This window comes from Oncorhynchus keta, chromosome 4, assembly GCF_023373465.1.
Source record: "Oncorhynchus keta strain PuntledgeMale-10-30-2019 chromosome 4, Oket_V2, whole genome shotgun sequence".
NCBI lineage: Eukaryota > Metazoa > Chordata > Actinopteri > Salmoniformes > Salmonidae > Oncorhynchus > Oncorhynchus keta.
Genome location: NC_068424.1, coordinates 12,574,611 through 12,591,843, shown reverse-complemented (window position 1 = coordinate 12,591,843; position 17,233 = coordinate 12,574,611). Strand labels below are relative to the sequence as shown.

Sequence of the window (17,233 nt, the reverse complement as noted above, 5' to 3'; positions counted from 1 at the left end):
GCTAAGGTAGCTTAGTGAAACTAGCTAGTTACTCTGTACTGGGTCTCCAAGGCAAAGGTGGTCTCTAAACTAACGTTACCTTTCCAACGTCGGTTTTCAGCACATTATCCGTCCACTGACACCCACAGTGACACCAGTTAGGGCCTGGCTAGAAGCAATCGATCATCAATGGGCTACCAGTAGCTAGCTAGACCGGGGCTAGTTAGTTATATAACCTAGCACATTTCCCCAGTACAGATAATTGATGCGGCTGCTAACACTGGCATGTTAGTTGGTTAAGCTAACGTGATGTAGCTAGCTCCAGTAGCGAGGTAATCAATGAAACGTAGCTAACTCCATAGCAAGCTAGCTATTTATTAGCTGATGTCTGCTCTCATGGCTGGTGTTACCATTTATCTTGTCAGTGTAAAGCTAACTACAATATTGTTTGATTAAGCACTGGAACAATCCATTAGGTAGCTTCAAATCGATTGCTACTACAGACGGCTGTTCTTCCTATGTGTAGGGTGTGTGTGTCGTCTTGTCTGTCTCTCTGAATTTATGGACAAACATCTTCTCTGTGTAGGGGATATATGTCGCGTGTGTCGTTCAGAGGGGACCCCAGACAAACCCTTGTACCACCCCTGTGTCTGTACTGGCAGCATCAAGTTCATCCACCAGGAATGGTGAGTCTCGCTCTCGCTCTCACCAGGAACAATTACAAACATTGTCATTGAATTGCGACCTCAAGATTGTTTTACACTTAAGTGCACTTACTATCAAGAGTCAACTATATACTTTTTTATTTTTACCTATACTGTATTATATACTGTACTAGTATTTATAATCAACCTATAGCCTAGCCCCCACACCAGCTTCCAGTACTAGCCATAGAGAGACCTACTCACTCCTCTGATATAATGGCCATAGGAGAATCACATTTGAGTCAGTAGGATGGTCCTTCTGTAGCTCAGTTGGTAGAGCATGGCGCTTGTAACGCCAGGGTAGTGGGTTCGATTCCCGGGACCACCCATATGTAGAATGTATGCACACATGACTGTAAGTCGCTTTGGATAAAAGCGTCTGCTAAATGGCATATATTATTATATTATTATGAGGTAATGTTGATATAGACACAGCATAGGGCCTCGCTATTGCCTAAGACTGTGCTGAGGCCATTATGTTGACGTGTGTCCCAAGTGATCATCCCACTTATGTTGCTGCAATCGCAGCTGTTTTCTCTGCCATGTGGATCTAACAAAGGAAAAACAATTAACAATAACGCAAAGGATGAAAGACAGTGAAAGTTTCTGATCTGTCATTTACTGTGCTAGCACTAGTGATGAGAAGCAGTCTGGACACTATTGAACTATTATAATGTGGTTTACTGGCATGGTGTACTACTGCAGAAACATAATAAAAGCCTTCGGGTGTGGTTACACAGTTACTACGGGTGTGGTTACACAGTTACTACAGGCATGGTTACACATTTGTGGTCTGCTGAGCAGGGTACAGAAGTGCATTGTCATCATTCCATTTCTGGTACCGTCTGCTCTGGCATAATGTCAGTGATCTCCAGATCGCCCTGTTGGTTCACACACGATTCATCCAGATGTACAGGAAGGTAACCACGGCGTAGTTAGTTACATGGAACTTGGGGCTCCCGAGTGGCCCAGCGGTCTTAAGGCACTGCATCTTAGTGCTAGATGCGTCACTACAGATCCTGGTTCGATTCCAGGCCGTGATTGGGAGTCCCATAGGGTGGCGCACAATTGGCCTAGTGTCGTCCAGGTTTGGTTTTGGCCGGGGTTGGCCGTCATTGTAAATAAGAATTTGTTCTTAGCTGACTTGCCTATTTAAATAATAAAACAATATGTAACTTGGGTTGTCTAGGTGTTATTAACATATAGTCCTAACTGGCAGTAATAACAATATCATGAGGATTCAAATCAGTGTTTTAGGATCCTCTGTGTGGACCAGTTCTCATTCACCAGGTGTGTGTGAGACAGAAATATCTCGTTCTTAATATATTGCAAACTAGGAGCACATAATCACCAATGCTAGACAGCTCAGGGCTGCAGTAGCAAGCGTTGTACTGCGTATTAAAGAAAGCGTTACGAAGTGTTAAACTTCTGAATGAGTCGACTGCTGTGGGGTATGAACGAGTCTTTTTAGGGTGTTCAGTGTGGGTTGTTCTCACTATCGTTAGTTCCTCACCTAACATTCACCTCTCTTACCTTTGTTGTTGTTTACAGTTTGGTCCAGTGGCTGAAGCACAGCAGGAAGGAGTACTGTGAATTATGCAAGCACAGATTTGCTTTCACACCAAGTAAGTACCCGTCCGTGGCATTGACCTGTCAGTCTCAGAAATGTGCGCTGTTGCAAGAGGTTGACTTCAGACTGGGATGCTCTGTCATTGAATACACTCTTAGAAAAAAAGGGTTCTACCTGGAACCCAAAAGGGTTCTTTAAACCCAAAAGGGTTCTACCTGGAACCCAAAAGTGTTCTACCTGGAACCCAAAAGGGTTCTTTGTACCCTAAAGTGTTCTACCTGGAACCCAAAAGGGTTCTTTGTACCCTAAAGGGTTCTACCTGGAACCCAAAAGGGTTCTTTGAACCCTAAAGTGTTCTACCTGGAACTCTAAAGGGTTATACCTGGAACCCAAAGGGGTTCTTTAAACCCAAAAGGGTTCTACCTGGAACCCAAAAGTGTTCTACCTGGAACCCAAAAGGGTTCTTTGTACCCTAAAGTGTTCTACCTGGAACCCAAAAGGGTTCTTTGTACCCTAAAGGGTTCTACCTGGAACCCAAAAGGGTTCTTTGAACCCTAAAGTGTTCTACCTGGAACCCTAAAGTGTTCTACCTGGAACCCAAAAGGGTTCTTTGAACCCTAAAGGGTTATACCTGGAACCCTAAAGGGTTATACCTGGAACCCAAAGGGGTTCTTTGAACCCAAAAGGGTTCTTTGAACCCAAAAGGGTTATACCTGGAACCCTAAAGGGTTATACCTGGAACCCAAAGGGGTTATACCTGGAACCCAAAAGGGTTATACTTGGAACCCAAAAGGGTTCTACCTGGAACCCAAAATGGTTCTACCTGGAACCCTAAAGGGTTATACTTGGAACCCTAAAGGGTTCTACCTGGAACCCAAAGGGGTTCTTCAAAACGTCTCAACCTCCTATTTCTGCTCTGTTATTTATAAATGATTGTCTCATCCCTCTATCTGCTCTGCTCCAGTCTACTCCCCAGACATGCCCCCCCGGCTGCCCATCCAGGACATCTGTGCTGGCCTGCTGACCAGTGTGGGCACAGCCATACGATACTGGTTTCACTACACACTGGTGGCCTTCGCATGGCTGGGGGTGGTCCCCCTCACTGCATGTGAGTAGACTGATATACACACACACACACACTGAGTCAACACTTTACTCTTAAGTACAGTATCACTCACATAAGGACCTGTACGCTAGCTCTGTGTCCATGGTTTAATAGGATCAGAAGTGGGATTTTGGGATTTTCCCAGTTTTGTTAATCCTACTGGTGTTTTGGTTTGTGTGTCCACTGCCTACACTCTTAGGATAGGGTGGATGACAATACCAGCATTAAGTATACAGTTACTGCCCCTGCCTAAACACATTTATCCTCAGTCCTAACCAAGATCTTCCTTAATGAAGGCCTACGTCTTTCTTCAGCATGTTCTCCCTTGGTGAGATGATGCCCATATCTCCTCTCTCTCTCTTCAGGTCGAATCTACAAGTGTCTGTTTACTGGCTCTGTGACCTCGCTCCTGACGCTGCCTTTGGACATGCTCTCCACGTGAGTCATGGCGTCATATCCTCCTCCTTCACCAATCAGACTCTACCTCCTCACCTCCTTCCTGTATCAGATCACTTCATTGTTTATTCAAGCTTATGTGTCGGCCGCCTGGCTTTGGTCAGAGCTTACAGATGTTATTGCTTTATTCCCAGTTTCCGACACATATGCAACAAGATGTGCGAGTGCTTTTTTGTAGATCTTTGACATTTTCACATCCGGTCTCCTTGTAGAGATAACCTGCTGGCAGACTGTCTGCAGGGCTGTTTCGTGGTGACATGTACACTGTGTGCATTCATCAGTCTGGTGTGGCTCAGGGAGCAGATAGTCCATGGTGGTCCCCCCCTGTGGCTGGAGCACCACCAGCAGCCCCAGCCCAACGCAGCCGGACAACAGCCCAACGAGGTAACACACATTCATCACACACTCACTCACTCACTCACTCACTCACTCACTCACTCACTCACTCACTACATACATACATACATACATACATACATACATACATACATACATACATACATACATACATACATACATACATACACATTTACAGCCCCTCTATCCACATTGCTCCCCTGCAGGCTGCCGGTCAAGGAGCAGCTGATGAACCCCCTGCCCCTGCCAACCCCCCAGCTCACGAGGCAGAGCCAGAGCCCCCGGATGGCCCGCCAGAACAGGGGGAGGAGCCAGAACTAGACAACGAGGAAGAGGAGGGGGCTGCTGCCGAAGATGTGGATGCCAACAACGGGGCTCAAGGTAGGAGACGAGGGCCAGCACTCATCAGATGACTAACATATGGCAACAGCAATACTAAAAGTTATATAGTATGAGATCTGTCTCTCCCTCTTATTTCTCCTCTATTACTATTTTTCTGTCTCTACATCTCTCTTATTTCCCTCTCTCTCTCCCTCTTTCTCTGTCTGTAGATGATATGAACTGGAATGCTCTAGAATGGGACAGAGCAGCAGAGGAGCTCACATGGGAGAGGGTAAGACTGGTTTAGTTTCTCCAACACATCTGTCCTGAATCAAACACATGACACCGCACTGTCCATGATTATATCATCACCTCTTAATGTCTCTCTCTTTACCTCTCAGATGCTTGGACTCGATGGCTCCTTGGTGTTCTTAGTACGTATCTATTTACACACCTAGAATGGAGTGGTATTAGCACACAGAATGGAGTGGTATTAACACACAGAATGGAGTAGTATTAACACACAGAATGGAGTGGTATTAACACACAGAATGGAGTGGTATTAACACACAGAATGGAGTGGTATTAACACACAGAATGGAGTAGTATTAACACAGAATGGAGTGGTATTAACACAGAATGGAGTGGTATTAACACACAGAATGGAGTGGTATTAACACACAGAATGGAGTGGTATTAACACACAGAATGGAGTGGTATTAACACAGAATGGAGTGGTATTAACACACAGTATGGAGTGGTATTAACACACAGTATGGAGTGGTATTAACACACAGTATGGAGTGGTATTAACACACAGTATGGAGTGGTATTAACACACAGTATGGAGTGGTATTAACACACAGTATGGAGTGGTATTAACACACAGTATGGAGTGGTATTAACACACAGAATGGAGTGGTATTAACACACAGTATGGAGTGGTATTAACACACAGTATGGAGTGGTATTAACACACAGAATGGAGTAGTATTAACACACAGTATGGAGTGGTATTAACACAGAATGGAGTGGTATTAACACGCAGTATGGAGTGGTATTAACACACAGAATGGAGTAGTATTAACACACAGTATGGAGTGGTATTAAAACACAGAATGGAGTGGTATTAACACACAGTATGGAGTGGTATTAACACACAGTATGGAGTGGTATTAACACAGAATGGAGTGGTATTAACACACAGAATGGAGTAGTATTAACACACAGTATGGAGTGGTATTAACACAGAATGGAGTGGTATTAACACACAGAATGGAGTAGTATTAACACACAGTATGGAGTGGTATTAACACAGAATGGAGTGGTATTAACACACAGTATGGAGTGGTATTAACACACAGAATGGAGTAGTATTAACACACAGTATGGAGTGGTATTAACACAGAATGGAGTGGTATTAACACACAGAATGGAGTGGTATTAACACACAGTATGGAGTGGTATTAACACACAGTATGGAGTGGTATTAACACACAGTATGGAGTGGTATTAACACAGAATGGAGTGGTATTAACACACAGTATGGAGTGGTATTAACACACAGAATGGAGTAGTATTAACACACAGTATGGAGTGGTATTAACACAGAATGGAGTGGTATTAACACACAGTATGGAGTGGTATTAACACACAGAATGGAGTGGTATTAACACAGTATGGAGTGGTATTAACACACAGAATGGAGTGGTATTAACACACAGAATGGAGTGGTATTAACACACAGTATGGAGTGGTATTAGCACACAGTATGGAGTGGTATTAGCACACAGTATGGAGTGGTATTAGCACACAGTATGGAGTGGTATTAGCACACAGTATGGAGTGGTATTAACACACAGAATGGAGTGGTATTAACACACAGTATGGAGTGGTATTAACATACAGTATGGAGTGGTATTAGCACACAGTATGGAGTGGTATTAGCACACAGTATGGAGTGGTATTAACACACAGTATGGAGTGGTATTAGCACACAGTATGGAGTGGTATTAGCACACAGTATGGAGTGGTATTAACACACAGAATGGAGTGGTATTAACACACAGTATGGAGTGGTATTAACACACAGTATGGAGTGGTATTAACACACAGTATGGAGTGGTATTAGCACACAGTATGGAGTGGTATTAACACACAGAATGGAGTGGTATTAACACACAGTATGGAGTGGTATTAACACACAGTATGGAGTGGTATTAGCACACAGTATGGAGTGGTATTAACACACAGTATGGAGTGGTATTAACACACAGTATGGAGTGGTATTAGCACACAGTATGGAGTGGTATTAGCACACAGTATGGAGTGGTATTAACACACAGAATGGAGTGGTATTAACACACAGTATGGAGTGGTATTAACACACAGTATGGAGTGGTATTAACACACAGTATGGAGTGGTATTAACACACAGTATGGAGTGGTATTAACACACAGTATGGAGTGGTATTAACACACAGTATGGAGTGGTATTAACACACAGTATGGAGTGGTATTAACACACAGTATGGAGTGGTATTAACACACAGTATGGAGTAGTATTAACACAGAATGGAGTGGTATTAACACACAGAATGGAGTGGTATTAACACACAGAATGGAGTGGTATTGGCACACAGAATGGAGTAGTATTAACACACAGAATGGAGTGGTATTAACACACAGAATGGAGTGGTATTAACACACAGTATGGAGTGGTATTAACACAGAGAATGGAGTGGTATTAACACACAGAATGGAGTGGTATTAACACACAGTATGGAGTGGTATTAACACACAGTATGGAGTGGTATTAACACACAGTATGGAGTGGTATTAACACACAGAATGGAGTGGTATTAACACACAGAATGGAGTGGTATTAACACACAGAATGGAGTGGTATTAACACACAGTATGGAGTGGTATTAACACACAGTATGGAGTGGTATTAACACACAGTATGGAGTGGTATTAACACACAGTATGGAGTGGTATTAACACACAGTATGGAGTAGTATTAACACAGAATGGAGTGGTATTAACACACAGAATGGAGTGGTATTAACACACAGAATGGAGTGGTATTGGCACACAGAATGGAGTAGTATTAACACACAGAATGGAGTGGTATTAACACACAGAATGGAGTGGTATTAACACACAGTATGGAGTGGTATTAACACAGAGAATGGAGTGGTATTAACACACAGAATGGAGTGGTATTAACACACAGTATGGAGTAGTATTAACACACAGAATGGAGTGGTATTAACACACAGTATGGAGTGGTATTAACACACAGTATGGAGTGGTATTAACACACAGTATGGAGTGGTATTAACACACAGTATGGAGTGGTATTAACACACAGTATGGAGTGGTATTAACACACAGTGTGGAGTGGTATTAACACACAGTGTGGAGTGGTATTAACACACAGTGTGGAGTGGTATTAACACACAGTGTGGAGTGGTATTAACACACAGTGTGGAGTGGTATTAACACACAGTGTGGAGTGGTATTAACACACAGTGTGGAGTGGTATTAACACACAGTGTGGAGTGGTATTAACACACAGTGTGGAGTGGTATTAACACACAGTATGGAGTGGTATTAACACACAGTATGGAGTGGTATTAGCACACAGTATGGAGTGGTATTAGCACACAGTATGGAGTGGTATTAACACACAGAATGGAGTGGTATTAACACACAGTATGGAGTGGTATTAACACACAGAATGGAGTGGTATTAACACACAGAATGGAGTGGTATTAACACACAGAATGGAGTGGTATTAACACACAGTATGGAGTGGTATTAACACACAGTATGGAGTGGTATTAACACACAGTATGGAGTGGTATTAACACAGAATGGAGTGGTATTAACACACAGAATGGAGTGGTATTAACACACAGAATGGAGTGGTATTGGCACACAGAATGGAGTAGTATTAACACACAGAATGGAGTGGTATTAACACACAGAATGGAGTGGTATTAACACACAGTATGGAGTGGTATTAACACAGAGAATGGAGTGGTATTAACACACAGAATGGAGTGGTATTAACACACAGTATGGAGTGGTATTAACACACAGTATGGAGTGGTATTAACACACAGTATGGAGTGGTATTAACACACAGAATGGAGTGGTATTAACACACAGAATGGAGTGGTATTAACACACAGTATGGAGTGGTATTAACACACAGTATGGAGTGGTATTAACACACAGTATGGAGTGGTATTAACACACAGTATGGAGTGGTATTAACACACAGTATGGAGTAGTATTAACACAGAATGGAGTGGTAGTATTAACACAGAATGGAGTGGTATTAACACACAGAATGGAGTGGTATTGGCACACAGAATGGAGTAGTATTAACACACAGAATGGAGTGGTATTAACACACAGAATGGAGTGGTATTAACACACAGTATGGAGTGGTATTAACACAGAGAATGGAGTGGTATTAACACACAGAATGGAGTGGTATTAACACACAGTATGGAGTAGTATTAACACACAGAATGGAGTGGTATTAACACACAGTATGGAGTGGTATTAACACACAGTATGGAGTGGTATTAACACACAGTATGGAGTGGTATTAACACACAGTATGGAGTGGTATTAACACACAGTGTGGAGTGGTATTAACACACAGTGTGGAGTGGTATTAACACACAGTGTGGAGTGGTATTAACACACAGTGTGGAGTGGTATTAACACACAGTGTGGAGTGGTATTAACACACAGTGTGGAGTGGTATTAACACACAGTGTGGAGTGGTATTAACACACAGTGTGGAGTGGTATTAACACACAGTGTGGAGTGGTATTAACACACAGTGTGGAGTGGTATTAACACAGTGTGGAGTGGTATTAACACACAGTATGGAGTGGTATTAACGCACAGAATGGAGTGGTATTAACACACAGAATGGAGTAGTATTAACACACAGTATGGAGTGGTATTAACACACAGTATGGAGTGGTATTAACACACAGAATGGAGTGGTATTAACACACAGAATGGAGTGGTATTAACACACAGAATGGAGTGGTATTAACACACAGAATGGAGTAGTATTAACACACAGTATGGAGTGGTATTAACACACAGAATGGAGTAGTATTAACACACAGTATGGAGTGGTATTAACACACAGTATGGAGTGGTATTAACACACAGTATGGAGTGGTATTAACACACAGAATGGAGTGGTATTAACACACAGTATGGAGTGGTATTAACACACAGAATGGAGTGGTATTAACACACAGAATGGAGTGGTATTAACACACAGAATGGAGTAGTATTAACACACAGTATGGAGTGGTATTAACACACAGTATGGAGTGGTATTAACACACAGTATGGAGTGGTATTAACACACAGAATGGAGTGGTATTAACACACAGTATGGAGTGGTATTAACACACAGTATGGAGTGGTATTAACACACAGTATGGAGTGGTATTAACACACAGAATGGAGTGGTATTAACACACAGAATGGAGTGGTATTAACACACAGTATGGAGTGGTATTAACACACAGAATGGAGTGGTATTAACACACAGAATGGAGTGGTATTAACACACAGAATGGAGTGGTATTAACACACAGTATGGAGTGGTATTAACACACAGTATGGAGTGGTATTAACACACAGTATGGAGTGGTATTAACACACAGTATGGAGTGGTATTAACACACAGTATGGAGTGGTATTAACACACAGAATGGAGTGGTATTAACACACAGAATGGAGTGGTATTAACACATAGAATGGAGTGGTATTAACACACAGTATGGAGTGGTATTAACACACAGAATGTAGTGGTATTAACACACAGAATGGAGTGGTATTAACACACAGAATGGAGTGGTATTAACACACAGTATGGAGTGGTATTAACACACAGTATGGAGTGGTATTAACACACAGTATGGAGTGGTATTAACACACAGTATGGAGTGGTATTAACACACAGTATGGAGTGGTATTAACACACAGTATGGAGTGGTATTAACACACAGTATGGAGTGTTATTAACACACAGAATGGAGTGTTATTAACACACAGAATGGAGTGGTATTAACACACAGTATGGAGTGGTATTAACACACAGAATGGAGTGGTATTAACACACAGTATGGAGTGGTATTAACACACAGTATGGAGTGGTATTAGCACACAGTATGGAGTGGTATTAACACACAGAATGGAGTGGTATTAACACACAGTATGGAGTGGTATTAGCACACAGTATGGAGTGGTATTAACACACAGTATGGAGTGGTATTAACACACAGTATGGAGTGGTATTAGCACACAGTATGGAGTGGTATTAGCACACAGTATGGAGTGGTATTAACACACAGAATGGAGTGGTATTAACACACAGAATGGAGTGGTATTAACACACAGAATGGAGTGGTATTAACACAGAATGGAGTGGTATTAACACACAGTATGGAGTGGTATTAACACACAGAATGGAGTGGTATTAACACACAGAATGGAGTAGTATTAACACACAGAATGGAGTAGTATTAACACACAGAATGGAGTAGTATTAACACAGAATGGAGTGGTATTAACACAGAATGGAGTGGTATTTGCCCGCCGAGTAGGAGAGTAGTATTTGCATTGAAGGGTTGTCTGGTCTGTAAGCAGTAGCACTAGTATGTAGTGAGGTGACGTTTTGCTTTGTGTCTCGTCTTCCAGGAGCATGTGTTCTGGGTTGTGTCTCTGAACACTCTCTTCATCCTGGTCTTCGGTGAGTACACAAATTAACACTAACTCCCCCTAAAGTAGCACCCTTCTTACAATGAACTAGCCAGGTATGGTGGTTGGGCCCAGTAGAAGGTATGGTGGTTGGGCCCAGTAGAAGGTATGATGGTTGGGCCCAGTAGAAGGTATGATGGTTGGGCCCAGTAGAAGGTATGATGGTTGGGCCCAGTAGAAGGTATGGTGGTTGGGCCCAGTAGAAGGTATGGTGGTTGGGCCCAGTAGAAGGCTGTGGGGTTTGATGCATCCCTGTTCTCTTCCAGCGTTCTGTCCATACCACATTGGTCACTTCTCTGTCATGGGCCTTGGCTTTGAGGAATATGTAAGAAACATTCTCTAATACACCACTCCTAACTCTGTGCAAAACATAATGTTATACAGTACAAATATATTGTATTTACAAAGATGATTGCATTATTTAATCGATATAGTCAAGCCTGGTCTGTTTTACTTTCTGCATTCAACAAAGTTGGCCCCACCAACATGGCAAATATGGTTGAATGCTCTTGTCTTGTCCTCTAGGTCCAAGCCTCCCAATTCGAGGGCCTGATCACAACCATCGTAGGGTACATCCTGTTGGCCATGACGCTCATCCTCTGTCATGTATCCTTCCGCCTACTGACCGGGATCCCTTCCGGTGACCATGCAGTGCTTCCATGGAGACCTTTCCACTGTTTTTGTGTGTTTGTCCTTAACTTGTGTCTCTCAGGGGTTCGCTGCTCTGGTCAGGTTCCAGCGGTCCCGCCGTCTACTAGGGGTCTGCTACATCGTTGTCAAGGTAACATTTCGGTTTTAAATCTAGGCTTTTCATATTACTGTAAACCCGAAACGAAGAACGACTTGACTATAAAATGAAATCTATATGAATGACAGAAGGTCAACTTAAAAATAAAAATATATATTTTTGTAAATCTCCTATTGACATCGATGCATGATTTTGGGAATTGCCTGAGTTTCCCCTGGGGCTTCACAGTCCCTGAGGTCATGTGTCTGTCCATGGTGTTTAACCTGGTGTGTGTTCCAGGTCTCACTGCTTGTTGTCGTGGAGATAGGAGTCTTCCCCCTCATCTGTGGCTGGTGGCTCGACATCTGCTCTTTAGTACGTACAGACATTTATATCTATCCCTCTTTCTCTCTCTCCCCCTTTTCTCTTCCAACCTTGCCCCCCATTCCCGCCCACCCCACCCGTCTCTTTCTTTAACCGTTTCCACCTCTTCTTCCGTCCGTCCTGCAGGAGATGTTTGATGCGTCTCTGAAGGACAGAGAGCTGAGTTTTAAATCTGCTCCAGGCACCACCATGTTCCTGCACTGGCTGGTGGGAATGGTCTACGTCTTCTACTTCGCATCCTTCATCCTCCTACTGAGAGAGGTAAGGGACAGGGATCGTGACTCCATGTCTATTTCCATATGATGGTTATTTTATCAATATTTGCGAATAAAGCAGTTAACGCCATTTCTCACGTCATCAATTTGACGGACACGAAAAGATACCACCATATTGAACAAACAAATTTGTCTGTCGACATTTATGAAATTGTCCCGACATTTCCTGTTTCCATTGTGCCGACATTTCCTGTTTCCATTGTGCCGACATTTCCTGTTTCCATTGTGCCGACATTTCCTGTTTCCATTGTGCCGACATTTCCTGTTTCCATTGTGCCGACATTTCCTGTTTCCATCAGCTCGGTCCCACCTTTTCTTATGCATCTGTTCATTCGCCCGCATGAATTGGCTGTATGGAAACCTGGTTATAGAGCATGTCCCAAATTACACCTCATATAGGTCACTACATTAACTCTACATCCCAAATGGCACACTATTCGCTTTATAGTGCACTACTTTTAACCAGAGACCTATGGGCCCTGGTCAAACGTAGGGCACTATATAGGGAACATCATTAACCACGTGTAGTTAACTAGTGATTATGATTGATTGTTTTTTATAAGATAAGTTTAATGATAGCAAGCAACTTACCTTGGCTTCTTACTGCATTCAAAAAGTATGTGGACACCCCTTCAAATGAGTGGATTCAGCTATTTCAGCCTCATCCGTTGCTGACAGGTGTATAAATCGAGCGCACCGCCATGCAATCTCCATAGACAAAATATTGGCAGCAGAATGGCCTTACTTAAGATGCTCAGTGACTTTCAACGTGGCACCGTTGTAAGTGCTAGTAAGCTGCCCCGGTCAACTGTAAGTTCTGTTATTGTGATGTGGAAACATCTTGGAGCAACAGTGGCTCAGCCGTGAAGTGGTAGGCCACACAAGCTCACAGAACGGGACCGTCGAGTGCTGAAGCTACCATGTTCCAAACTGCCTCTGGAAGCAACGTCAGCACAAGAACAGTTTGTCGGGAGCTTCATGAAATGGGTTTCCATGGCCGAGCAGCCTCACACAAGCCTATGATCCCCATGCGCAATGCCAAGCGTCGGCTGGAGTGGTGTAAAGCTTTCCGCCATTGGACTCTGGAGCAGTGGAAACACATTCTCTCACCGCCACTAGGGCTGTGAAAGTAAGTTGAATAGTCTTTATTTTACGTATGTTTGTGTGGTTATGACACACATCATTGCTGTGTGTATTAGCGAGAGTATTCAAATGTGTATTGGCCCAAAGGAAACGCGTTCTCTGGACTGATTTAATCACGTTTCACCATCTGGCAGTACGACCGATGAATCTGTGTTTGTCAGATGTCAGGAGAACGCTACCTTCCCGAATGCATAGTGCCAACTGCAAAGTTAATGGTCTGGGGCTGTTTTTCATGGTTCGGGCCCCTTAGTTCCAGTGATGGGAAATCTTAACGCTACAGCATATAATTACATTATAGACGATTATGTGCTTCCAACTTTATGGCAACAGTTTGGGGAAGGCCCTTTCCTGTTTCAACATGACAATACCCCCGTGCACAAAGCAAGGTCCATACAGAAATGGTTTGTCGAGATCAGTGTGGAGGAACTTGACTGGCCTGCACAGAGCACTGACCTCAACCCCATCGAACCACTTTGGGATGAATTGGAACACTGATGGCGAGCCAGGCCTAATCGTCCAACATCAGTGCCCATCCTCACTAATGCATCTTGTGGCTGAATGGAAGCAAGTCGCTGCAGCAATGTTCCAATATCAAGTGGGAATGCTTCCCAGAAGAGTGTAGGCAGCAGGAAATGGGGGGGGGACCAACTCCATATTAATGCCCAGAATTTTGGAATGTCCACATATTATTGGGCATGTAAGTGTATGTTTTGTGGTCCTCCCACTACGACTCGGGAAAGCATGCAGTTTATTTGTTTACAGGTCAAATGTTATGATGAACTAAACAGGGTGGTGAAAGTGCACAGCGATGAGCGTTGATTCTCCTTTTCAAAAAATACTGAGTGTCTTATTCTGGTGACGTGATGATTGATGCTTCACTAGCCTACCTGCACAGTATCCGTGAGCGGTTGGCTAGAGGGCACGTGCCACAAACCTTCGCTATTTAACGCAACAGTTTTATTTGAAATGCGATGGAAAATACATTCAACTTTAGGCTTTTATTCGGTACATGAAAATGTTTGCCATAAAGTAACTTATGTGCAGTGCACTACGTCATCACGCACTGCTTATTACCCGGAAAATGTGCATACTTTCTTTATGCGGATTCTAGAATATTCACTTAAATCTGTTACCAATTGGATGGAAACGTAGCCATTGTCTGGTTTGTTGTAGTGTACTGTTGATTCATTCCTGACTATAGTGTGGTGCTGTGTTGGCTCAGGTGCTGAGGCCTGGGGTCCTGTGGTTTCTGAGAAACCTGAACGATCCAGACTTCAACCCAGTCCAGGAAATGATCCATCTACCTATCTACAGACACCTCCGCAGGTTCATCCTGTCTGTGGTACGTACATCTACAGACACCTCCGCAGGTTCATCCTGTCTGTGGTACGTACATCTACAGACACCTCCACAGGTTCATCCTGTCTGTGGTACGTACATCTACAGACACCTCCGCAGGTTCATCCTGTCTGTGGTACGTACATCTACAGACACCTCCGCAGGTTCATCCTGTCTGTGGTACGTACATCTACAGACACCTCCGCAGGTTCATCCTGTCTGTGGTACGTACATCTACAGACACCTCCGCAGGTTCATCCTGTCTGTGGTACATATAGTGCATTCGGAAAGTATTCAGACCCCTTGACTTTTTCCACATTTTGTTACATTACAGCCTTATTCTGAAATGGATTAAATAAATCAAAATTAATCTACAGACAATACCCCATAATGACATCACAATACCCCATAATGACATCACAATACCCCATAATGACATCACTGTCACGCCCTGGTCTTAGTATTTTGTGTTTTCTTTATTTATTTGGTCAGGCCAGGGTGTGACATGGGTTTATTTTGTGGTGTGTTTTTGTATTGGGTTTTTTGTAGGTATTGGGATTGTGGCTGAGTAGGGTTGTCTAGGAAAGTCTATGGTTGCCTGAGGCGGTTCTCAATCAGAGGCAGGTGATTATCGTTGTCTCTGATTGGGAACCATATTTAGGCAGCCATATTCTTTGAGTGTTTCGTGAGTGATTGTTTCTGTCTCTGTGTTAGTTGTCACCAGATAGGCTGTATAGGTTTTCACATTCCGTTTGTTGTTTTTGTATTGTTAGTTTTTCTTCATTATTAAACAAGTATCGAATTAACCACGCTGCATTTTGGTCCGACTCTCCTTCGACAGAAGAAAACCGTAACAATCACAATACCCCATAATGACGAAGCAAAAACAGGTAGAGAACATAGTTAGTATTATTTTTTTCAACTACAATATCACATTTCCATTAGTATTCAGACCCTTTACTCAGTACTTTGTTGAAGCACCTTTGGCAGCCATCGCATCCTCGAGTCTTCTTGGGTATGACGCTACAAGCTTTGCACACCTGTATTTGGGGAGTTTCTCCCATTCTTCTCTGCAGATCCTCTCAAGATCTGTCAGGTTGGATGGGGAGAGTCACTGCACAGTTATTTTCAGGTCTCTCCAGAGATGTTCAATCGGGTTCAAGTCCAGGCTCTGGCTAGACAACTCAAGGACATTCAAAGTCTTGTCCTGAATCCACTCCTGTGTTGTGTTGGCTGTGTGCTTAGGTTTGTTGTCCTGTTGGAAGGTAAACCTTCGCCCCAGTCTGGGGTCCTGAGCTCTCTGGAGCAGGTTTTCATCAAGGACCTCTCTGTACTTTCCCTTGATCCTGACTAGTCTCCCAGTCCCTGCCTCTGAAAAACATCCCCACAGCATGATGCTGCTACCACCATGCTTCATCGTAGGGACGGTGCCAGATTTCCTCCGGACGGGATGCTTGGCATTCAGTCCAAAGTGTTTAATTTTGGTTTCATCAGAACAGAGAATCTTGTTTCTCATGGTCTGCGAGTCCTTTAGGTGCCTTTTGGCAAACTCCAAGTGGGCTGTCATGTGCCTTTTACTGAGGAGTGACTTTCTTCCGCCTGGCCACTCTTCCATAATTGGTGGAGTGCTGCAGAGATGGTTGTCCTTCTGGAAGATTCTCTCATCTTCACAGAGGAACTCTGGAGCTCTGTCAACTTGACGATTGGATTCTTGGTCACCTCCCTGAGCAAGGCTCTTCTCCCCCAATTGCTCAGTTTGGCTGGGCGGCCAGCTCTAGGTAGTGTCTTGGTGGTTCAAAACTTCTTCAATTAAATGAATGATGGAGGCCACTGTGTTCTTGGGGACCTTCAATGCTGCAGAAATATTTTGGTACCCTTCCCCAGATCTGTGCCTCGACACAATCCTGTCTCGGGGCTCTACAAACAATTCCTTCAACCTCATAGCTTGGTTTTTGCTCTGACATGCATTGTCAACTGTGGGACATTTATATAGACAGGTGTGTGCCTTTCCAAATCATGTTCAATCAATTACATTTACCACAGGTGGACTCCAATCAAGTT

At 43.3% G+C, this 17,233-nt stretch overlaps 1 protein-coding gene across 1 annotated transcript in view; it reads left to right on the top strand.

The window, feature by feature from the left end:
* Positions 1-17,233, top strand: part of LOC118374704 (E3 ubiquitin-protein ligase MARCHF6-like) — a 40,966-nt gene that overhangs the window by 392 nt on the left and 23,341 nt on the right. The window contains exons 2-16 of the mRNA XM_052500590.1: positions 566-665; positions 2,235-2,308; positions 3,218-3,361; positions 3,724-3,796; positions 4,027-4,198; positions 4,378-4,552; positions 4,723-4,784; positions 4,894-4,926; positions 11,246-11,297; positions 11,572-11,630; positions 11,831-11,911; positions 12,018-12,086; positions 12,333-12,407; positions 12,543-12,677; positions 15,057-15,176. Of these exons, the coding sequence (XP_052356550.1) occupies positions 566-665; positions 2,235-2,308; positions 3,218-3,361; positions 3,724-3,796; positions 4,027-4,198; positions 4,378-4,552; positions 4,723-4,784; positions 4,894-4,926; positions 11,246-11,297; positions 11,572-11,630; positions 11,831-11,911; positions 12,018-12,086; positions 12,333-12,407; positions 12,543-12,677; positions 15,057-15,176 (1,424 nt within the window). The remainder of the gene's footprint in view (positions 1-565; positions 666-2,234; positions 2,309-3,217; positions 3,362-3,723; positions 3,797-4,026; positions 4,199-4,377; positions 4,553-4,722; positions 4,785-4,893; positions 4,927-11,245; positions 11,298-11,571; positions 11,631-11,830; positions 11,912-12,017; positions 12,087-12,332; positions 12,408-12,542; positions 12,678-15,056; positions 15,177-17,233) is intronic.